We start from the raw sequence: 24,598 nt of genomic DNA on the forward strand, positions 1-24,598 counted from the left end.
AGTGAGGAACGACACGAAACGAGTTGCAGTACGAACGGCGGTTTCGAGCAATACAGAAGACAAACACAGTAGGGACTAGGGACGACGGCTTTAAGAAGTTGCAACAACGACGCAGTTACACGGGTAGCTACTAGCTAGACAGAGCAAGTGATGGATTTTTCTTTTGATGAGGGAGTGAGAGAGGAAGAGAACTCGAGAAGAAGGAGAACATTGATGCTGAGTGCTGAGCTTAGGGGAAATCGAATTAGATTTTACATTTTGTTTTCTTTTTTCTTTTCTAATGAATCAAACTAATGAATCAAACAGTGCCGTTTTGTCTCAAATTGTGAAAACCAGCAAAAAAATTCTTAAAATACACCTAAAGAGGAGGAAGTGGTGGTGTTGGTGACAATGATAACGAAAGAGAAGGAGAAGAAAAGGAGGAAGAAGAAGAACGTGCAGCAAGAAGAAGAAGAATGAAGAACATGCAATAACGGCTCGAAGCGCGTGAATATAAATGACTTATAAAGACTCGTATGGAAAAACGCTTATTCAAATGTATTTTGATTAAGATTGAGGTAATAATTACATTCTCCTAAGACCATCTCCAACAGGAAACTCATCTCATTCCCTATTTATATCCCACATGTCATAAAAAGTAATTTCACATCCGTTTTTGCATTATAAACTGTAAATAGGAACTCAAACCATCCATCTCTTCTCCATTAGTAAGAACTAACTTTAGTCCATATTGTGGTCCCACTTAATTAGTTAATTAAAGTTATTAAAATTAATGTAGTTACTATTTTTTTTCAACAATATTAATTAAATTTATAAATTCAAAAATAATTCACTATTAAAAGATATTAATATTTAAGAAAAATTTTTATAACAGTTACTTTCATAAACAATAACGGCATATAATGAAGTATTAAGACCAGCAAAGCAATTCTAGCAAGGCAACCGAACATGCTCAAAAATTCAAGCTGCAAAATGGTGTCAAGTTCATTGAACACTGAAAGTTAAGTAATTTGAATAACAGAGAATCAATTTAGCAGAAATAAAAAAAGAAAAAAAATGTCTAAGTTGCTTCCATGTGAACAACAGAAACAAGGATGAAAGTCAAGTCATTAATCAATAAGAGATGGAATAATGAAAAATATGATTGATTTGCTACAAATATACAGGGATTCCTCCTCTTCATAAAGGCATTACAGTAGGTGATTAGCTAAAACTATGGAAAACACTAATCCCAAAATTAAGGAGGATATAATGAGAATAAGAAGATACCTTATATCATCTCTGCTGTTTCAATTGGCACATCTATCTTGGTTATAAAACAATAGCAGAAGTATATGTAAAGAATCCGTGAATCTTGTCACAATGGAAGAATGTGTCGTTTTAGTGATATTACCAATAATCACCACAAGAACATGATCCATCTTTAAAATGGTGGAATCTATTAATATCTCTGACAATAATTTCCCGCGACACAATTTTGCATACAAATTTGAAAAACGTGTGGCAATCAACACAAACTCGTAGATTCTTCTTCACCCTTATCGGGGCTCCAGGTGGTGTAGCAATTAAACCAAAGGCTACAGCAAGTTTCTCACTATGGTGATATAATAGCTTCTCCTTTTCACTCTGGTTCACGTTATGTAAATCGATGTCTATGATGGGCCTATATCCAACTTTACTTAGAAGATCACTCAATTCATCTAGTTTTGCATATATTTCATCACTTCTAGAATGACTTCTGTCTCCAACAATGAACGTATATACCTTGTCTTTGACCTCAAGCCAACTCATTCCAGGCTCCTTCTTTACATTGCTCTCCTTCATAAGTTTTCTAACCTTTGCAACATTTTCCCACATTCCTGCTGATGCATATATATTTGCAAGGAGAACATGGGTACCGGATTTCTCTGGCTCAAGAACAAAAAGCATCTCTGCAGCTTTCTGACCAACTTCTACGTTTTTATGGATTCTTGCTGCTCCAAGAAGCGCCCCCCAAACTGAGGCATCAGCTTCAAATGAAATGGAATTTACGAGTTCCATTGCTTCATTCAATTTCCCTGATCGTCCAAGTAGATCAATCATACAAGCATAATGCTCTTGTGTAGGATTAATACCAAATTTTTCTTCCATTGTTTCAAAATACTGCTTTCCCTCACTTACCAAACCACAATGATTACATGCACAAAGAACACTTACTAAAGTAATATGATTGGGCGGCACACCATCTTCAAGCATTTGACTGAACAACTGAAGAGCCTGTTTACCTTGGCCATGTTGAGCCAACCCCCCAATCATTGCAGACCATGAGACTATTCCTCTCTTTGGTATCTCAGAAAAGGCGCGACCAGCATCCTCTATGCTTCCACATTTTGCATACATATTAACCAGGGAATTGCTTGCAAAAATATCAGACATAAATCCAAACTTGATGGTATGGACATGTAATTGTTTCCCTTGTTCATACGCAGACAGATTTGAACAAGCATTTAAAAGAGAACTGCAGACAAATGCATCTGGCTTGATATCTGCATGTTGCATTTGCAGATATAGCTTCAAAGCCTCCTCTCCATCCCCATATTGAGAATATGCTGTTATCATTGATGTGTAAGCCACCAAATCTTCCCAAGTTCGTTCTTCAAATATTTTTGAAGCTTCACCTATGTAGTTACACTTTCCGTATCCATCTAGTAGGCTGTTTATTACATAGAAATCAGAATAAATTCCATATTTGATGGAAAGTGCATGAAGTTGCTTGCACATCTTAATTGCCATCAAGCTGGCAACGGATTTGAGAACAGTTGATAAAGTAGTTTGGTTGAAATCTGTATCCTCATGATGCAATTTAGCAAAAAGGGAGACTGCTTCTAAGTCATCACCACAAAGTGAGTAACCAGAAATCAAAGCATTCCATGCAATGATATCCTTCTTTGGCATCAGTTCAAAAGCTCTTCTAGCATCATCCATCATTTCACACTTTGAATACATGTCTATTAGCCCAACTGCAGAAAATAAATCTGAATTAGTATCCATCTTTAACAAACTAGAATGTAACTGCCTGCCCAAATCCTTCAACCCCATTGCAGCACAGCACTTTAGAGCACTCGAGAAGGTAAACAAATTAGGACAAGTTCCAGAGCTTTTCATCTCATCCAAAAGCATCAAAGCTAAATCATTACACTCATGAAGAACACAACCAGCAATAACTGCATTCCAAGACACAATATCAGGGTGCTTAATTTCTCGAAAAACAGCAACAGCATCTTTACTCTCCCCAGCTTTTGCATACATGTCAACTAATGCATTTTTGGAAAATTGATCTGAATCATGTCCCAACTTCAGCAAAATCCCATGAAGCATCCTTCCTAGACCACCATCCCGCAGTCCAGCACAGGCATTCAATATGATCGAAAGGCTAAATTCATTAGGCCTCACTCCTCTCTGAACCATGTCCTTGAACAAACCCACTGTTTCGACATAGAAATCACTCTGCATATAACAAGAGAACAAGGCATTCCACAAAACAACATTTCTTTCCTCTATTGTGCCAAATAATCTCCTAGACTCACCTAGCTGCCCACACTTAGCATACATAACAACCAAAGCATTAGCAACAAAGCCATCAGAATCAAAACCTGTCACCACAGTCATCCCATGAACCTTCTTGCCCATGTTCAAGTCCTTCTTGATGGAGCATGCCTTAAGGACGCTAGGGAATGTGAACTCATTGCACTTAACACCCAACATGCACATGTCACTCAAGGCTGAAAGGGCTTCATTAACAAGCCCATTCTGCACAAACCCAGATATTAAAGCAGACCAAGAAACCAAATCTGGTTCAGCACTTTGATCAACCAACTTACGGGCAACCCCAAAATGGTGACACTTGGAATACATTGTCACAAGGTGGTTCTTTAGGCTTTGGTTGTTGGAAAACCCAAATTTGATCATATGGGCATGGACCACCATGCCTAAATGGAGGGACTTGGTGGCAACACATTGAGACAACAGGTTGGAGTAGGATATTGAGGGTTGTGTGGAGTATTGAGATGTTAAATCTACAGCGGCTTGTGAAACAAAGGTTTGAATGGTTGGGTTCTTGAACGGGAGGTACAAGCGTTGGAAAATTGAGTGAGGCAAAAATTTAATATACCAAAGCCTTAGACGGGTTCTGTTCATTGACACCATAGTAACACTGTTCCATGAATGTTGTAAACCTACAAGGTGGTTGTTGGTGTCTAACTAACCAAAATGGTGATGGTGTAATTAGTATAATTGGGCAAGGCCTAATTACAACAATAAGATTGCCTCTAAGTAAACATAGTATAAATAAGAGTAAACACTAGCGTTACAATTTCACGAAAAGTGATGAAATGAACTATTTTCTTCTCAAATTCCTCTTCTGAATTATAATTCTTCTTCTTCCTTATCCTACACCAACACAATCACATTCATCAAGATGCACACGAAAACCACAATTCCAATCCTCAACCCTGTGTATCAATAGAATTGCTATGGTTTCAACAAAAAGAATGTTGGGTTGGGTCAGAAAACGAATCACTTTCAGATAAAACAGTATGAACGAATGCCAAACACGAATTTCAATATCAAATATTGGGTAAATTGGCTTACAGGAAAGCAAAGATGAAAACTTGAGGTGCAGCCTGGCCACTTTACTTTTATTTTTTATTTTGTTTTCCAGATTGAAGAGCACCACCAAGTTCAAGGGCATCGGCAAAGTAGCAGAACACCAGCAACAATGGGCATGCTAATTATGTTGATGCAGTTCAGGGCAGCAGAACACTGGCAGACGGGGGTCACTGTTCAAGAGAAGAAAAAGTCAGGAAAAAAGGGAAGCTAAAGGTTGAGAGATGGGCGGCTGCAAGGAGGGAAGGGAGACTCAGCCTCAGACTGAGTGTGTGACTGCTCAGGCCGGGAGTGAGGGGAGGCTTCGTTTCTTACTATGGACTATGGAGAGGAGAAAAAAAAAAGAGTATTTACCCAAATAGATCCTAAAAAATTTTAGGTCGTTACGTTGAAGTGAGGTTATTGAAGTTTATAAAAGTAAGATATATAAGTTCTTTCAATATACTTTTAAGAATTTATTTGTCCAAATAAAAAATAAGATGGGGACTTATATATTTTCCTTTTATAAAGTTCAGATATCTCAATGCAATAAAAAAATTTTGGAGACAAAAGCGTCCAACACAAAATTTCTTAGGGAATATACCAAGGTTCTCAAAATCGAACCGTTCATCAAACCGTTTTTATTACTGGTTTATTAGTTCAGCCATGGTTCAACTGAAATAACGGTTTTACAATGAAATAATAAATAAAATATAAATAAATACACTAATACATAATTATAGTCTAACATAAATCTTAAAATGTCATTCAAATTTAAAGTATTATAACAACCAAAGTGTTACGATGTTATCAAAGTACAAACTCAACAAAAGGAAATATGGATATGAAATGTCAACATGAAAATTTCTCATCAATCATCAAAAATCAGCAAAAACTTATACAGAAGAATCAAAAGATGCACAAATGAGTGTTTTTTGGTTGACCCTATCATCCATAATTGAAAGAAAATTTCATTGAATTAACTAACTAATTCAATTTATGCTTTTCTTTATTGAATTAACTTCAAAACTGACCAATTTATGTTAGCACAACAATTAACAACTTTAACAAAAATTGACAAGATTTAACATAGATTAACAAAGTTTTTAACATAATTTTAAGTTTTTAACAAGGCAAGTACAACAATTAACAAAGTTTCCCAATTTTAACAAACTCAAGAACAGAAAAAAGCACTGAATGTCTGAACGAGGACAAAATTGATCATCAAGAAAATTTAACAACAAAAGAAAAAAAAATCAAGATTGAGCAGTGAATCAGTAACAAAGTTATCAAATTATCATCAAGCATTAAGACAGTAACAGAGTTATCGAATAAAATATCATCAGGGAGCAAACTCAGCAAAGCCAATCAACCAAGAACAAACACTGAGAACTGAGCCACTGACTGAGCATTCGAGGCATTACCTCCAGAGAGGGTAGTGAGCAGAGGTTTGAGGGAGAGCGCCGGACGACGGGAAGCTGGCGACAAACACTGGCGAGCTGGCGACGGACGATGGGGAGCTGGTGACGACGACGGCGAGCTGCCAACGCACACGACGGAGGACGACGGGCAAGAGCTGCGGAGCAGGACCTGGAGATGCTCGCGTTGGCGAACTAAGGGAGGATAGCGAACGACCAGGTGAGACAGGAGGGCGGCGCGACGGGTGGCTAGGGTGAGACGAACGGCGGCGCGATGGAAGACCTTTGGAACTTGGAAAAGCTGCGAGGGAGAGGAGAGTGAAAGACTGAAACTCAACGGCAGAACCCTTTTCCTTTTTTGTTTAATTAAATATCAAAACGGTGTCATTTAAGATGGGAACCGGTAGTATAAATGATTCTGTTCATTATTAAAAACCGCTCATGACAGACCGGAGGAAACCGTAAACCGGCCGGTTTGTCTAATGCGACGTCGTTTCGCGAGAGAGATAGAGAGAGAAAAGAGGGGAGGGGGGAGAAGAAGAACGCTTTGCTGGTCTTCCTTACTTTCATTCGTTCCTTCACTCAATGAAAACAAAAAGGAAAAACCCTAGCTAGCATTCACCGCCGCCGAATGGGGTGATCCACTGCCGCCGTTCGTGGCTGTCCGAGGAGCCTTTCTTCGTATTGTCGGCGTTATCCAAGTCAAACCCCTTGTTCGCTGTCTTCTTCCTCGCTCGGCCCATCCTCCATCGGATTCGTCCTGCTCGCGGTCGTCCTGTCACAGTCGTCGTCGTCTCGTCGCCTTCTCGAAGGTCAGTGGCTTTGGTGTGCACTTGTTCTTCATTTTTCGTTTTATTCTCTGACTCTCTGTTCTGAAATCAACCAATCATTGAATGATTATAGGGTTTTGTGTTTTTGTTGAAATCATTGATTTGCTCTGGCTTTGGCTTGCTGCTGTGGGTTCTGGTTTGCTGTTGTGTGTTTTGTGGCTCCGCTGTACTGCTGCTGCTGTGTTTTTGTTGAAATCATAAACGATTAATAGCGAAATTTTCAATAAACAATAGAAACTATAAACGATTCTCTATCCTGTTTTACTATAATTACAATATTCTGCATATCATCATCAACTATGATTTTGATATGTGTTTTTATCACGTATAAATTGCAATGAAATTTAAACATAAATGTGTTGATATGTTGGTGTATATTCCTTGCCAGGGAAAACGGATGGAGCTTTTGTGCATCAAACAATGGATAAGTGGCCTTCTTCCAACCGTGAGTGAGTTTAAATTGTTTAAAGTTGTTATTCTATTTTATTATATTGAAATAAATCAAATAATTGATTCATAATACAGATTATTCACTAAGTAATTTATATGGCTCTTGCATCTTCTAGGCTATTCTTTAAAAGCTGCTTTGATGATTAACTATAACCCAGTTATACCATCTCTCTGTCTACCATGTAAGAGGAATTATAATTTACAACTTATATTGAAAATTATTACTGTATTTTTTTTTCCAGAAATAATGGATTGATTTATAATGAATTGGATGCTGACCACCTTGTTGATTTCATATACAGACTGTAAATATATAAACGTCAAACAGAAAATTTCATAGTTGGATATATACAATAATTAATGTAAGCTTGAATTATCTCTTCATAAAAATTGTTTTTCCACTTGAAATTGCTTAATTTTGAAGTACATCTTGCATTGGTGTGTTTAAGAACTTTGGTAACTGTATACCACCAACTAACTCTGGTTTAAGATGATAGAGGAGCTATATTGAATTATTCTGTTAAGTGTACATCATATGTGACATTAGCCCTATTTTTCTGCATTCTAGTTCTTGATTTACTAATTGAAATCATGTCAATTAAAGAGAAGTGGCTTAGTGCATGGTGCATAAAACCTGTTGGTGGAGCACTTGTTAGGCAGGAACCAGAATATATCTTACTAGCCTGTAAGTATATGAGTCTAAATTTCAATTTCAGAATATTAATTTTTTATTTTATTTTTTTCAAAAGAAATAGAATTTTAAACAGATTCTTATTGTTATTTTATTTTATTCTGTCCGATTTTCAGAAAACACTATTTTTCTTTAAAAAAGAAGTGGTACTTTTAAATTTAAAAATATAACAAATTAACAGAATCGGTTACTTCGGCCGCAAAGATTTCATAATAGTAAAAGATTTGAAAAGATCTTCAAAAATTATATCTCTCGAATAAGATAAGATAATACCTGAAATTATTATATTTATAATTTGTAAATAAAAGATTTAAACCAAAAAATAAGAGAGTCGGTGCTGTTATCTACATCATATAAATACACTATACACACATAGTCCTTGAACTCCAAACATTTTGGTTTTCTGATTAATCAAATAGTTGAAGCAATACATTATTATTATTGTTAGTGATGGGTTCGCCGTTGAAGAAGATCATGCTATGCAGTTCGGAAAAGGAGATTTTCAATGTGGAAGAACAAGTGATGGTGCAACATTCGGTGATCATAAACAACATGATCGAAGATGGGTCGTACAACCATGAAGAGAGCAAGATTCCATTGGATTGCGTTGACTCCAAGACTCTCAAGAAGGTCATCGATTATTGTACACACCACACTCACCACCAGAATGACAACCAAGAAGATCTTGAGGCTTGGGATGCTCAATTTCTCAATGTTGATTCTAACGGCCTTTATGATTTGTTGATGGTGATTAATCCTCTCATTCTCTTTTTTCTCATACACTACTGCACATGCATGTTATGAATATAGATATACTATTATATATTGACGAAGATGACTGAAAAAATAAAAATTGCTTTTGATCTCTTCAATTTTTATAATCGCCATTTTTTTTTGTCTTTCCACTGAAAATTAATTAAAAAAAAAAGAAAAAAATATTGATTGGTTTTCATCATATACTAACTTTTAAAAAGGTTTCTTATATATAATTGTATATACTTCTAGAGTTCTAGTCTTCTACTATATTTTGCTCTCTTTTCTTTATTGTTAATGTTAATGTTGATCACATTACCCTCTTAGATTGTTGGCAGCATTTGTAGAACAAACATAAAATAACATTAATTAGTGCCCATTGTAAATTAATTTTGGTATATTTGGATTGATTTTTTTAGGCAGCAAATTATCTTGAGATTAGAAATCTCTTGGATCTGATATATGGAACTATAAAGAATATGATAAAGGGAAAGAAAATAGATGAGATACGCAGAATCTTCAACATCAAAGATCATGGCTTCACTTCTGAAGAGGAAGAACAAAATCGCAAGGAGTACCCACATTTTTATTAGAGCAAATCTTGTCTACTCTAATTTTATTTGTTTTAAATTTTTTTCTATATGATGATCAACACCTAGTATTCAATATGGGGATGTTAGAAAGTGTTTTGGTTCTTTTGATATTGTACCATTTTCTTTTCAATTGTATATTTAGTTAAACCTTTTTTATTGTCATCATTTTATTAGTACTTAATTTAGTTTTATTTTCTTTAATTTAAAATATAAATCCGTTGACCTATATGGGTAACATGCATAGTTTTAGTTCAAGTACTACTTTTTACATGTGAATGATGTAATATTATTCTTAGCCCAAAAAGTATTAAATAGTTAACAAAATTTTACTATTTTTGATTAATAATTAGTCAACAATATTTAAAAATAATGTAGACTAAAAATATATTATTATATTATTAAAATAAATTAGACTAATAATTAAAAATATTAATTAAAAATAATAAATTCTGCTGTACTTAGACATGCAATTTTTTCTTACCCATTGATCCACACATTTTTTATGGAAGAGATGGGAACAGGGCAATTGCCTAACTTCCTCTTTGCTTTTGTATTTGTTCAAGCAAATGCAGCATTCCTATCATCGTACCAACCATAACTAATTTGTTACTTTAATTTAATATTACAAAATTACTAATAATATAGATGGGATCAGGATTAATAATAATAATTTATTTTTTATATATTATCATCAAGTAATATATTTGCCTAAATATATTTATATTATTAATGTATTAAAATTAAATCAATAAGTTAAAAATAAAATAAACATTAAAAGAAATTAAATTTATTACTTATTATTAAATCCAATTTTAAAAAATATAATATATAATTATAGAAAAAATAAACACATCTAGAATATTTTTTATTCTCGTCTTTCCAATAAAATCTTTTAGTTAAAATCTGAATTGTAAAATTTATAAATTCATTATTAGTAAACTTAAAAGTTTTTAATTGAATGAAAGACAATAAAAAAATATCAATCATACTAATTGTACATACAAAAATAAGCTATTTGTATAGAATATATATTAAAATATACAAGCACGCTATACATCCATATAACTATGTAACCAAATTGGCGTAAGTCTAAATAGAGGCACGCATGTTAACGATGAGTGAAAATACGCGCTCGCTCAAAAACCCTTCGTTATTTCGCGCTCATTATGAAAAAATATTTTTTTTTCTTAACACAAAATCGCTCATTCTCTTTGAATTTCTCAAAATCACTCAAACTTCAATCACATTCTCTGCGAAAACCACTACTAGAGAAGAATGGCGAGAAGATTTGGAACAACCAGAAACGAACGAAAACAACAATAGAGATTTACCTTCCTCCTCCTCCTCATTCTCCTCCTTCTTTTTCGCCTTCTTCTTTACGTGTTTTCTCCTTATCTTCATTCTTTTGTTGTTATTGCTGCTGTATTTTTTTTATCTTTTCTTCTTTCTCTCCCTGGTGAAGAAGTAGTAAAAGGTGAGGAGGAAGAGTTTTAAATTGTGCAGAACAGAAATAAATCGAAATGGCCTAATCCACTGAACCAAACATCATTCATGTGCTGAATAAAACGTCATAAACATTTAATCATCAAAGAAAAATATTTCTACATGCACAAGGACTCAATTGAACACACTAACAATCAAGTAAATCAAAATGAGTAACTCCATTGAACCAAGTAACATTCATGTGATGAATAAATCGTCATAAACATTCAATCATCAATAATAACATTTTTCCATGTAAAAGAAGTCAACTGAACACATAACAATCAGGTGAACCGAAATGATCAACACCACTGAACCGAACACCAATCATGAACTGAATAAAACGTGATAAACATTCAATCAGTAAGAAAAATATTTTGCATGCACAATGACTCAACTGAATACATTAACAATTAAGTGAATCAAAATGAGCAACTCCATTTAACCGAGCAAAATGTTGGTGTTGTTGGTGATGATTATAACGAAAGAAGAAGAAAAAGAATCTGCGTGGGCGAAGAAGAAGAAGCAGAAGAAGAACCTACGTGCGCAAATTTAAAAAAAGGAGGAGAAATACTATTCTTGCTCATTGAAAGTTGATCACCATTTATTTACCACATGAACATTGTTCGATTCGGTGACTTTTGTGATTTTGATTCACCAAATGAATGTTGTTCGGTTCGGTGGCCTCCTTTTACTTTATTCAGTGTTTAAGATTATTGTGATAGCATGCAACAATCTTTTCCTAGCTGTCTCACCGTAATAACCTCATTCAATTGATTTGAAGTTGAATCATTCATTGTTTTTATTTAGAAGTGTAAATCGAAGAAGAAAACGAAGAAGAAGAAGAAACGATGGAGCTTATTACGTTGAATTCAATGCAGATCAATAATGAAGAATGCAAGCAGAGAAGAAAAACGCAAACAGAGAAGAACGACGAATTTTATTAGGTTGAAGAAGAAGAAGAAAGTTTACGTTATATGAGGCGTGTATATAACAAACGCGTAAGGGAGTTGGGGATGCGCGTCTGATTGAAGTTACTTAGATAACTTGGATGAAAAAATTACATTGATGTAAAACTTTTCTGTATCAATAAAATATATTTGATTCAAATTTTTTTAATTAGAATATAAATTACCTGTATCTTAAATAATCTCTATTTATTGTTATATAGTATATACATTTAAATTAAAAAAAATAAATTAACAAAACTTAAAAAATATACTAATTTGATATAATTATTATTTAATTATAGCATGGTCAATTGGATTTTTAACTGGTTGAGTTGAAGCATTATTTCAGCTGTTGGATATGTTGGTTTTCCAGAGAGGATATTTTGCGGTGTATACAACCCACCATGTATGTGGAATCTTAATAGACACACAAAAGCCACTGAGCACTCCCATCACCACCACACAGCGCATTCAACAAAGAAGAAGAAATGGCAATTCTGAGTTACTTAACGGTGACCGCAGCGGCCACACCAATGTCACCGGAGTCTCCGGGGTCAGCACCATCGCCGGAGCAGCCAAAGCAGACTAAGGTGATACTCCCAAAGAAGAAGCCGATGAAGTGGTCAACGGGTGTGGCACCAGGGGACTACGGTGGACCGCCAACCACCACAAAACTTCGCAAGTACTGGGGCGGCGAGGAGAAAGACCCTTTAGCCTCCGATGAGTTCATGTGGAACAAGGACTTTGTTGGTCGTTTCAAGAGGCTGATTCAGGATCCCCAACCTGCCCCTCTTACACCTCCTAAGGTCTCATTTTTTTTTAACTCACTTTCATTCTTGGTTATTGTTTGAATTTTTTTAACTCTAGTAACTATAGTTGTGAATTTGACTAGATCAGTTAATCAATAACTCAACACTACACCAGTAGTCAGCTCACTCATTGCCTTAATTAAGTGTCGGGTTCGAATTCCGCCATGTGCATGTAATAATCTATTGGTTAACGGCAGACCCTTAAATAGAGTTCAAATCCACGATGGATTAACTTAAAAAAAACCTCAACACTAAAAACACTTATTCGAATTTAAAATATTGAATTTTTTTTAGCCTGCAACTCTTGTTTCAGTCAACTCTCTTGGAGACCCTCATACTTGGCCTAACTGGACCTAGCTTTTCCACAGTAGATCAATTTTGTTTGTCTCTGGGTTTTTTCAATGTTTTACTACTACTTGTAAATTGTAATCAATAACAATTTTGTCAGAATTTATTTAATTAATGTAGAGGAAGACCCAAAAGACCATACATGATGTGGTCAAATAGATCTACTAATAAATAGTTTCATTGTAGACGTGATACATGATAAGGCTCGATTGGGTCGCTTGATCGTATAGTCCAACCTATCTAGTGGGATAAGACTTTGTTTTTGTTATTAATTAATGTGTAATAGTTAGATAATTATCCATTGTACAAATGTGTATATGTAGTGTAGTGAAACTAATGCTTGGTCTTGGTCTTGTACCTAACTTGGGTATCACAGATGTATTCCATCTATGTAACATATTCAGAATCATGTGATCAGAGAAACGAAACTAACAAGTGCATAATCGTTTCCTTTTGTGATCTGTTTTCGTGTGTATTTGTTTTTGAGCTTGTGTTCATTTAGCTAATGAGTGTTGTGTTGTGCAAGCATAGAAAATGCATAAATAGGCATTTTGTTTGGGTAGAAATGGAAGATGAGGTTAATTAATTTAATGAAACCACGAATTAATCACGTAATCATTATTCTGCGGCACTTCTTAATTGTGTTGAATGTGTTGATTAACAGATACACTCATCAAAGACCGTATCTTAACATTTATGGATGTCATAGAATTGTGTGAAGAGCAGTTACTTTGCTTTTTATTACTTCACTTAAATTTGAGCTTAGGAATTAGAACAACACAACACAACACAATGCAAGATTAGATATCTAAGATGCACTTTTTATGGTCCTTGCTGACTAAAGCAATTTTTGGGGTGAAATGATTTCATATTTATTATGTTTGTTTGATTCTGACACAAATAAATTCCCTGTGAGCAGGAAGAGCCTTCTGGATTTCTAAGCTTAAATAGAGTTATGAGCCTTGACAGGTCTTGTTCTACCATATGCTAAATTCAAGTCTCTAGATGTGGTTGCATTATTCTCTTTTGGTTCTTCTCTTTATCTAAAGATATTCATTCGGATTGTGAATTGTAGTTTGGAAGTTGATTTAAGCAAAGAACTCTCAACTCCTGTAAACCGCAATCTAAACCAGCAAATAGAGGAAGAAACTGACGTAAGTGATTTCTCTCTTCCCTTGACTTTTCCCTGATTAGTATACCTCTGGAATTTAATGATTTATGATAAATCTTCAGTTTGTACTTATAACTTTCCTTTCCTATTGAGGTTTATATGGTATTCAACATTGATTTATAGTGTGATTGATTCATCTTTTTTCCTTAATTGAAATGTTGGTCAGGTTACCAAAAGCAAGAGAGTTATATGGAAGCTGGCTCCAACGCGGCGTGAGCAAGAAAAATGGGATAGAGCTACCAAGGCTGCAACCGGAGGCAGTGTATTGCTTACACTCTTTCTCCCTATCTTTTTCTCAATAGATTAAAATAATTTTTAGCCAATGTAAGTAAGGAGAATAAAATATTTTAAGGTGTAATATATAGAGCTCAATAAATTTGACATGAAACAGGAACCTTTCGTCATATTTATCTATTTTAATATCTAAACGTTGCTTTCTAGTTTCTACTATACAAAGATCTGATATAGAGTAGCTATAGGATGTGATGTTTCGGGAAATAAGGCGTCCTCGTGAAGATCCGGAAGTATTGGCTGCTAAATCACAGGAGCAATATAATAAGGTACTTTACACCACTGTCTAGTCATTTTTTGTCGTTATAAGTCATGTAAACTTCACTCTTGGTTCCTCTGCTTATTTGATTTCAGTTGAAAACAAAGTTGCAATTCCTTACATTGGGTATAGGTGGCGTTGGTCTGGTTTCAGCTTATGTTTCTTATTCTCCTGAGATTGCAGCTAGGTACTTCAACTTGTTCATAAATCTGTCCTCTCTTCACCGTTGCTATCAAATATGGAACAATTTAGAGCTAACATTCTTCTGATATCCATTAGCCTTGCAGTAAACATAGTAAAAGAAACGTAGCTATGAATCGGAAACTGTTTAACAGGTGGCATAAGACATTGAACAGATTCTAGATTAGTTATAGTTTGTTATTCCTGATAAGGGTTAGTCATATTTCTTTATCTTTATTATTTCTCATTGACTTAGACTTTTCTGTCATGTGTTCAGCTTCGGTGCTGGATTACTTGGTTCTCTGGCATACATTCGCATGCTGGGAAGTAGTGTGGACTCCCTAAAGACAGATGGTTCTAAAGCCCTTATCAAGTAATTAATAGATGATAGATATGCTATGGCGAATTTAGTTCAGTTCATAGATAAAGATGATTCTTTTGCCACCATGACTATTTGATTAATCAAGTTTAATTTTGTTAATATGTTTTGCTTTATAGTTTATCTTCCACTGTTTTGCATATAATATTAAATAAGTAAAAATTTGGTATTTATAAGTATATTCCTTTCTTATCAAGAAAATGTTAGCAATAGATGTCTGTAAAAATTTGGATTCTATTCTTAAATCTTATCTGTTGATGTTCGCGGCATATTCTTAGTTGATGTTACTTGCAGGGGAGCAATTGGGCAGCCGAGATTATTGGTTCCTGTCATATTAGTCATGGTTTATAACCGCTGGAATTCGTAAGTCCTCTTCCGGTTTTCAATTCAACAATTATTTACTTTCTTAATGAAATCTAATTAATCCGCATACAAATTTTCTGTACCTCTTAGGGATCCAAGTATGGCACTTTTCTCTTTTATTTTTTTTTAATTGTCTTTTATTCATGAAGCTATTTTAATTTAGTGTTGAGACAAAATATCCAAATGTCTAGATTTTGAAAAACATGGTTAAACGGTAGTTTTCTTCACTGTATGATATTGATAAGTCTTTATTTCTTTTCTTTTCTATTGGCAGGATTCTTGTTCCTGAATTCGGATCTATGCATTTAGAATTGATACCAATGCTAGTAGGCTTTTTCACATACAAGATTGCAACCTTTGTTCAAGCTATAGAGGATGCTCTCACCGTAGCTGTAAAGAAAACTTAAATATCATGAAAGTAATCTCTTCCTTCTGTCGTTGAACATATTTGTTATATTTCTGCTTTCACATTATAGGCTTTTATATTTAATTACATCAAGATACATGATTAAATTACATTCATATACATCAAGATACATAGTGTTTCATTATTTTCCACAAATCCACCGTTGTCTCTTTTTTTGTTTTTGTTTTTGGCATGTCTATAATCTGCTCTATTCTTTGGTTGGGATATGCGCCTCCATTACTCCTGACCTTCAGTTTGCTCAATTGCCAATCACGGCTTCTGCGTGATGTTGCCAGCGTTTTCAAAACCCCAAAAAGTAAGATAAAATAAAAAACTGCCCAGCATTCTAAAAGTTTTTTCTCAGTTGTCGCAGCTTTATCAACCATGGAGCTACTATTGTTGATCCTCATGTTCAATATTGAGCCAGAAAAAAGGTTTAATAATTGTTTTGAAAAAGGAAAACAAATTGTTTTGAAAACGACGTGGTTTCAGCTAGGGATGGCAATATGTACCCTAGCCACGGGTACCCAATCCAATCCCACCCGATCGGATAGGGTTGTCAACCCGATCCGCAGTAGGTAGGGTAGGGAACGGATAGGATAGGGTGTGGGTTGAGTTTCAACCTTACCTGACCAACCCGCACTCTATATATGTATATGTTATATATTTATATAAAAATATGTTTTAAGTGGATGTTGAACCAAAATCCTTTCACTAAATGCAAAAAATCTTTAGCTACTAAAAGAAAATCATTAATTGATAATTTAATTTTTTTTTTTTTTACATAAAAATTAATTTTATTTTTAATTATCATCAAGTTATATAATAATAGTGTATCTTTTCTGTAACTCGCAAATAGAGTTAGGGTTGGATTCAAACCCTACCCTATCTTACCCATTGTCACCTCTAGTTTTAGCCTTCGTTGGATGCCAAATTAAAACGTCATCGTTTTACACTAGTCTTACGTGGCAAGAGAATGTTAGCTCATCATTGTGTTTGCTGAATCGGCGTTGGAATAGTACAATTGAAATTTTAGTGACCTATAGTATAGTTGGAATCTTATTGACCAATAGTGTAATAGTGTTTAGCTATAGGATAAAAATTTTATTCTAACCTTATGGGTTTTAATATCTTCAATCCAAATCTTATCTATATCTTACACTTTTCCATTCGATCCTATACGTAAGAAATAAATTTATAGTATTTGTTTCGATACCATAATAAATTTATGCGTACTGCTATAATAAAAACGTGAATAAATTAAAATATAACACGTAAATTTTATTATCCACGTCAGGAAACTCCGCAATTGTATTTCAACTCACTTATATAGATTACCAAAATGACAAAAGAAAGATATAAAGCATTTTAGTATAAGAGACACGGTATATGTTTCAAAATCAGAGAATAACGAAGCAAGAGGGAGAAAGAAGGGTCATCCTAACCTCACTTTTTATTCCCGAAAGTCCGAAACTAATGGCAAGCTATCTTGAGTGCATGTTTTTTTCAATCCTAAAGCCTTCTGTTTCAGAATGCACAACTATGGCGTTGCCTTTCTGATGATTCTGATTAACAAAATCTCTAGAAAGATTCATAATAGTTGTCTCACGTTAACATCACTGGTCCTACTAATCACAAAATTTGATTTCAAGCCTTCTGTCAATATTACCAATTTTGGAGATATTTTTTTTTTTCTAAATGAGTATTGAATCAGGGCATATAAGAAAGTCCAACAAGTAATAGTATCTTTGAATTTGTGAAGCTGCCATCATTCTCTCAAAATTATCTGAGGTGGGTTCTTAAGCAACCATGCTATATCTACAAGCACGACTAATGATGTATGCTTATGTGCAAAATCTTCACACAAGTTGCAGATGGAACCACCAGATGTAGACTGGAATAGTTTAGAATGACTACAATACAAAATTTAAATTAAAAAAAAAAAAAAAACTAGCAAGACAAGCTATTGAATTAAGACAAGCTAAAGTCAAAATAAGACTACAAATTTTTTTTTTTTTTCTTGAAGGTGCGCCAACTAAATTAACTTGGTCATATAAACTATCTTCTTACTTTACTATTGTTGTTTTATCAAGATCACTCTCTTCATGATAATCATTAAATAGGAGATATGTTATTTTTTATCGTAAACCTTTTCTGCCATTTGCTCTCATCTTCGTGTAGTTTTCAAATTAGAAACAAACTTTTTACTTTTACTTCTCTTGAGTTTGTCTTTTTTTAGAAAAGAAACAAGTAAGCATTATGAGATTAAAGCAAAAATATTAGTCAATTAATTTTTGTGTATATTAGTAAGAAATTTTTTTCCTATGAACGAGACTGTTATGTTTAACAGAAAAAAATATTAAAAATTAATTTGGATATTAATTTTTTTGGGAACTAAAATATTCACTTTAAAAATTTTTGGGATTGATTTGAGTAATTACTTTACAGGAAAATAGATTAAGGACTAATTTGTTTGTTGGAAAACCTTAGAAATTGGTCTGTGTATTAATTTTTTTAAAAACTAAAATATTCACTTTTAAAATCTTTGAAAATTAATTTGGATAATTACTCTTAAAAAAAGATATTTTAGTCTTTTATAAAATTAAATAAAAAGATAGTTTTTATTTATATTAAATTATAAAAATATTTTAATAAATATATTGATATAATATATATTTTTTAAAACAAAATTAAATACTAACATAAAAAATATTCTCCACTTATAATTTTATTATTTTTGCCTATATTTTTAATATATTTGTACGTATAAATTTATCTCCGTACTAAAATAAACACCTTGCATATATGCCTATATACAAGTTTGATTTTCACATAGTCAACTCCAAATCCTTCTACAATACCTACGTAATGTTTTGGCTAAAAGGGGAGATAGTAAAATTTCTGAGATTATGGAATGATAGTTTTGCTCAAATGAAAGGTAAAGACTCAAGAATAAAGTTCCATTAGATGAAGAAAAACACAATTCTTTTTTTCCTTTGACATGAGAACATTATGAAGATTACATTACATGACCGTCTCAGTGAATAAATAACAATGGACTCACAAACATTACATAATCCGATATAGCCCTCTTTCATAATCATACAAAAACTAACCAATTTAATTACCCCTTGAATGCAACATTTTATTATAGAATCTTGAATGCATACTATCCCTTTATTATGATTATGATTATTAATATTATTAAGAAGCATTAAACGGAGGGGCCTTCAAGATGTTCCTTGATATGGTAACCGTCGCCAAAGGGTTTCTTGGAGAGTGAAAGGCGCACACCCGGGTCATGGTGGGAGCAAGAAGTGTTATAAAGAAGAGAGTTGTTGACACACTGCACATTGCTGTTCATGTAAGCAGCCATTGGGAACGAAGAAGTTCCTCTTCCTTTTCCATTCTTTTGTTTCTGCTTCGAGCTACCTTCTCCGCCGCTCGAGCTCTCCCATTCGCTGCCGTGATCTGTAACAATTCCCTTCTTGTGAAGATAGCTAGGTTCATGCTTCTTCTGGGATTGGACAAGTTCCATGTATGCTCCTCTGTTTTCCCCTGCAATTGTTATGACCTTCATCCCAGAGTCCTCTGAATCTGAAACCTTCCTATGAATGCTTTTCTCTTTGGATTCATGGCCGTGTTTTCCATGGTGGGTTGTTTCCCTGTGGAAATCGTTGTTGCCGTTGTGCCACTGGCGAGGCTTCTCAACGGTGCTCTGAACGAGAACGGTTTTGGGCTCTGCCTCCATGGGGATCTTAGGCTCTGTCTTCAGCTGAGAAGGTGGCAGGGTAAGAGGAGAGGGTGGTGGAGCAGATGGTTTGAGCTTTGGGGATTGCATTGGGCTCTGAACAGGTTGCTTGATTGTTTTTGGAGATTCACGAGGAGGAGAATAAGAAGTGTTTGGTTTGCGAGACGGTGAAGTTGGAACTGATGAGGTGGTTATGACTGTAGCCTTTGGGATTGGAGAACTTGGCAGTGAGGAAGAAGGAGCAGGGGGTTTCTGAGCCGGTGATGAAGGGGCAGATGTTCTGGCATCCCCGGCGGCGAAGCGTGATGGGGCTTCTTGCACCGGGGTTGGTTCTTGAGGCTGAGTTTGAGGCGAGGATGGTGCCGAAGAAGTCCTGAATGTAGGAAGAGCCGCGAACGGACGTGGCTCTGGAGCTGGAGCAGGGGCAGGGGCAGGGGCGGGGGCTGGTGCGGCACGAATGGAGCTTAGGCGAAACCATGGACGAACCGGGGGTGGGTTAGCCATGGCTTGGTGGGTTGAGGTGGGAAGTTGTGAAGCCTTAAAAAGAAGAAATGAGAAAAATGTATTGAGATGGAAGATGGTAAGTATGGGTGCAAAATGATTGTTATTTATAGAATCCAAAGTAAAATAAACGTATAACTTGTGTGAGGTTGAAACAAAAAGGTCGCGAATTATGTATCTGAGTGAGACCACTCCAATGCAAAATTAAAATAGGGAAAGCATCGGATTCAATATGGCCAGCTGACACAAGCTCATATACCTCACAAAGCAAGGTTCGAATCACAGTTTGAGTCACTCGAAATTTACTGTGTTGCGGTGTTCCTGTCTCACCCCAAATATGTTTACCTGATAATCAAGAATCATACTACTTATTACATAGCTCCTTGCAGTTTATAGGATCATTCATACGTCTCAATTCTCGTACTGACAGTGTTTGGCATGCTTCTGACTTTGCTTGTTTAGTTAGCCAAGTAGCGATACCCTCTTGCCTTGCATTGCCTTTACATACTTTTCCTTCTTTGGAAGATGCTTCAGTTCATGGAGCTTCCTTGCCAATGCCAATAGAGTGGTGTAATGTAAACGACTCACATGCAGGCTATCATATCCTATCCTATCTCAGCGTTTCACAAGAAAAGAACCGCCAAGTGGGTCCTTTCTTATACTGTGGTATTGCCTTCTGCTTGTTCCTTCTTTGGTTAAAGATGGTTCCTATTTAATTAATTAACTAAAGAATGCTGGCTAAGGTTCCAAACTATCGCGTACAATGATTCTTTGTTTCCGACTCAATATATATAGTTTAAACGATGGTCATAATGTCTTCCAATTTCAATTTTATATTACTTTTTATGTGGAGCCGCCTCTTCATGTCAAATCATATAAAAACACGGTTCCTATTTATTTTAGTTAAGGCTAATTTATACGGCTCCTATTAATACTGTATAAGAACAATTAAATATTAAATTCAATCACCAAAATTAATTATTAATATAAAATATATATTAAAAATAAATTAAATAATACATATTTATATACAAATATATAATAATTAATTTTAATATATAAATAATATAATAATAAAATATAATAAAAATTAGATAATTAATTTTTTATCTTGTATTTAAATTAATACTAATTAAATCTATTTTTTTTTAAAGTATTAGTCTCTTAATATTTTCTAAGGTAATATTGCCATTCAGTGGCAAAAAATTGCTTATTGGAGGAGATTAGGACAAGAGAATATTTACCATGCCTAAGAATTTGTTCATAAATTGTGCTTGCATATATACTTATATGCATTTACTATTTTGATACCACCCTTCATAAGGCTATAATGAATTAGATAAAGAGATTGAAGATATTGTGCTTCATCTTTGGGTAAGAACCAATAATAAAAGGGAAGAGCAAGCAAACAAACATAAATTTCTACAAATATTTGACATCATTACACTCCTATGCTTATTAATATTTTTATTTTAAAAATCATATATTCTTTTGTTCCGTTTCCTGGCATATGATTAACAATTTGCATACGGTTCAATGCATGGAATAATATTGGAAACTGCTATCATATTTATAACTTTAAATAGCAATAGTAACTTATGTAAAATGACCATAGTAGTGGGAATTTCACTTAAAATACTTCTTTTTTTAAAAATACATCTAAATTATTGATGAGACAACCAATCATTTTTCCTACCAAAAAAAGGCAACTGTTTCACATTAAATGATATAACTAGTTCTGTTTGTACTTATATCTTGTGTTTAAGAAGGTAAATTTTCTTATAAATGATTTAGATATTATACTTTATTCTTTATTTATTTATTATTTTGACATGGTTTAAAAAATATTTTGAGAAGCAAACATCTTGACACCTAAGATCTACCATAGTAGTTGGTTATTTACCAAGTATCATCAAGATATGATTCCACATTGGAGCAATCATTTCAAATGATCTAAATGCAATATTAGTTACATGCAAAATATATTAGCAAAGACTGCTAAGTGGTGTAACACTGTAACAAAATGAGGACAACAGTGTAATACAATTATGAAATTGTTGTTCGGCACACAAATTATTATGGTAAGAAATAGTAACGAGAATGGGAATTGCAAAATAATTTACATTTTTTGGCATTATGATTTATGAGAGGAAATAATCAAGGCCATTTGGTGAACTCAAACACTTTGAATACAATTTCAATTCCAGTGGGAATCTGCCACACAAAGAGGAGAACGTTTAATGTATTCAATACTATGTGAAGATTTCTAGCAGTTTCACTTCCTCTCTGCATTGGTGGTACTAAAGCTGCTGCCAGTGCCCATAGCACCGTAATACCTGATGCATATAAATCAATAGTCACACATTTAATAGCCAGTGTTGATTATCTTTGCAAGTTTTGTATCACGATTTTTTCATTAACATTGTTATGTAGATTAAAAAATATTTTGTGTTAATTTTATTATAATTAATTATTATTAATATTAAACTAATAAAAAAATAATTTAAGTAACAAATGTGACAAGAATAAAGTACCACAATATTGTTTTTTTTTGGTAACACACTGGTAATACTACCAATTCTAATGCTTGATTAAATAATTAAGGAGATCCAGCGAGGAAAAAAAACACTAAGGTAATTAAGAGAGGGAATCTTACCCATTAGAAGAGTACTAAGAGTCTAGAGAAATGATATAAATTACTTTTAGTTTAGAGTACAATGGAATGAACAATGGAAATGGATACTAAGAGGTTTAACTAGGAGTAATTTTTTTTCCAACATTAATCAATTCTTTTAAATTTAAATTTTAAGTCCTAAATCTAAATTTTTTAAATTCTAAATCCTTAAAAAATAAGAGGTGAAAAATAATAATTTTAAATAAAAAATTAGTTATATAATTAAAATTCATTTTCTATAAATCATACTATAATCAAATGGAAAACAAAATAGGTATAACAATTGGAATAATGATCAAATTAATTCTTGAAAAGTAAATTATTTTTTAAATTTGCATAGAAACATGTTATTAATTAAATTAGTTACGTTTATCATTTTATCACTCCATTAATATTTCTAATAATGATTGATGATGTAAAATATTAATTGTCAGTATACAGAATATCTTCTATATCCAATTAAACACTATATTTATAAAAATTTTAAAATAAATAAAAATAAAAGATAAAAAATATTTTGTGATTAATTTTATATCCTCTTTATATACTCTATTATAATTAATTATTATTAATTTTAAATTAATAAAAAAAATGATCTAGATAACATGCGTTATCTGTTACCTGCTCCTGCAAACAAATGTGGACCGGGGAAGAGTTTTCCTGTCCTAAGCCACGTGTTCACTCCTCCTCCAACCGCTTCAAGCACCCCAAAACCCAGCAATATGGATCCTGCGTTGAAGTGCCTTTCCCTGTAAGACCCTTTCAGCAGCTCCTTCCTCTGATCAGTGAGTTGCTGAATTTTCACTTGAACCGGGGACGGAGTTACCTCCACCTCCACAGGATTGCCGTCAGGGGTGACAGGAGCAGGTTTGACTTCTTTCTTAAGCTCGTTAATCTCATTCTGGATTGTCCTTACACGCCGCCATTGCCATCCTAAGTAGCCTGCCCACAATGTATAAAAGAACAATCCACCCAACACAATAGGGTGTATGAGAGCAAAGGTTCTTCCCTCCAATATTCCGAATTCTCCTCCGACAGCGAGCGCATCCTGTGGTTGCAGCAAGAATGGTAATGTGATTGTGCCGAGGGAAACAGAGGCACGCTTGACAACAGTAGAATAAGAGTCTTTTAATTTTGGGACATCCAATGTTGCGGAGATGGGAGCAAGTGCACTCTGGCGTACCCTACTGCTGCAATGACAATGATAACCAACCGTTGGAAGCCTCACAAGGGTCAACGTGGCGGCCATACTCTCTGTCTCTCAGCAATGCACGCGACTTCTTGACTTCTTCGGACTCAGAATGACAAAGGAAAACATGTAGAGAAGTACATGGTTGAGATTTGCACACGAGATACATAAGAAGATAAGTAATTTGTGCCACACATTATAACTTTTTGGGATCTCTCAACTTCAATAACATCTATAATTAAGGAGTTGTCTACCACTCTTTCTTAGTATAAAATCATACAACTGACCCATACATCCACCAAAGGCCAAACCACTCTAAAATATGATAGAGTACTATGAATTGGGCCTCCAGGCCCTGGTTACTAAAACAATCATTCTATCAGAAAGAAAAAAAATTTTTGACGTGTTTAGGAACAATTTTTTTATATGAATTAAGTTAGATTGGTTTAGTGAACTCAGTAACACAGCTGGTTATTAAATAGTGGTA

The 24,598-nt window shown here is 34.1% G+C and overlaps 5 protein-coding genes across 7 annotated transcripts; 2 read left to right on the forward strand and 3 right to left on the reverse strand.

The window, feature by feature from the left end:
• Window positions 1–900: 900 nt before the first annotated feature.
• LOC130932552 (pentatricopeptide repeat-containing protein At5g04780, mitochondrial-like) lies at window positions 901–6,388 on the reverse strand. Of its 3 annotated transcripts, none has more exons than XM_057861895.1 (3): window positions 6,048–6,388; window positions 4,630–4,817; window positions 901–4,428 (listed from the first exon to the last, which is right to left on the reverse strand). In XM_057861895.1, exon 3 carries the CDS (start codon window positions 4,183–4,185, stop codon window positions 1,390–1,392), a length of 2,796 nt encoding a protein of 931 aa, XP_057717878.1. In that variant the 5' UTR covers window positions 4,186–4,428; window positions 4,630–4,817; window positions 6,048–6,388; the 3' UTR covers window positions 901–1,389. The 3 variants fall into 3 exon arrangements, with proteins under 3 accessions (XP_057717878.1, XP_057717877.1, XP_057717879.1); XM_057861894.1 differs by having other exon boundaries at window positions 901–4,490; XM_057861896.1 differs by lacking the exon at window positions 6,048–6,388 and having other exon boundaries at window positions 901–4,509; window positions 4,630–4,654.
• Window positions 6,389–6,681: 293 nt separating this feature from the next.
• Window positions 6,682–9,586, forward strand: LOC130932776 (SKP1-like protein 11). Its single transcript, XM_057862191.1, has 6 exons — window positions 6,682–6,853; window positions 7,260–7,316; window positions 7,438–7,503; window positions 7,890–8,006; window positions 8,461–8,759; window positions 9,185–9,586. Exons 2-6 carry the CDS (start codon window positions 7,292–7,294, stop codon window positions 9,356–9,358), a joined length of 681 nt encoding a protein of 226 aa, XP_057718174.1. The 5' UTR covers window positions 6,682–6,853; window positions 7,260–7,291; the 3' UTR covers window positions 9,359–9,586.
• Window positions 9,587–12,153: 2,567 nt separating this feature from the next.
• Window positions 12,154–16,152, forward strand: LOC130935181 (protein CONSERVED ONLY IN THE GREEN LINEAGE 160, chloroplastic). Its single transcript, XM_057864780.1, has 9 exons — window positions 12,154–12,596; window positions 13,867–13,916; window positions 14,023–14,101; window positions 14,285–14,380; window positions 14,598–14,678; window positions 14,764–14,855; window positions 15,126–15,221; window positions 15,522–15,590; window positions 15,865–16,152. Exons 1-9 carry the CDS (start codon window positions 12,279–12,281, stop codon window positions 15,995–15,997), a joined length of 1,014 nt encoding a protein of 337 aa, XP_057720763.1. The 5' UTR covers window positions 12,154–12,278; the 3' UTR covers window positions 15,998–16,152.
• Window positions 16,153–18,928: 2,776 nt separating this feature from the next.
• Window positions 18,929–20,313, reverse strand: LOC130935180 (leucine-rich repeat extensin-like protein 1). Its single transcript, XM_057864779.1, has one exon. The coding sequence runs from the start codon at window positions 20,249–20,251 to the stop codon at window positions 19,211–19,213; it is 1,041 nt and encodes a 346-aa protein (XP_057720762.1). The 5' UTR covers window positions 20,252–20,313; the 3' UTR covers window positions 18,929–19,210.
• A 1,853-nt stretch (window positions 20,314–22,166) lies between these two features.
• Window positions 22,167–24,350, reverse strand: LOC130933253 (uncharacterized). Its single transcript, XM_057862813.1, has 2 exons — window positions 23,544–24,350; window positions 22,167–22,584 (listed from the first exon to the last, which is right to left on the reverse strand). Exons 1-2 carry the CDS (start codon window positions 24,169–24,171, stop codon window positions 22,406–22,408), a joined length of 807 nt encoding a protein of 268 aa, XP_057718796.1. The 5' UTR covers window positions 24,172–24,350; the 3' UTR covers window positions 22,167–22,405.
• Window positions 24,351–24,598: the final 248 nt, after the last annotated feature.

Source organism: Arachis stenosperma, chromosome 6 (assembly GCF_014773155.1).
Source record: "Arachis stenosperma cultivar V10309 chromosome 6, arast.V10309.gnm1.PFL2, whole genome shotgun sequence".
In the NCBI taxonomy this organism is placed as follows: Eukaryota; Viridiplantae; Streptophyta; class Magnoliopsida; order Fabales; family Fabaceae; genus Arachis; species Arachis stenosperma.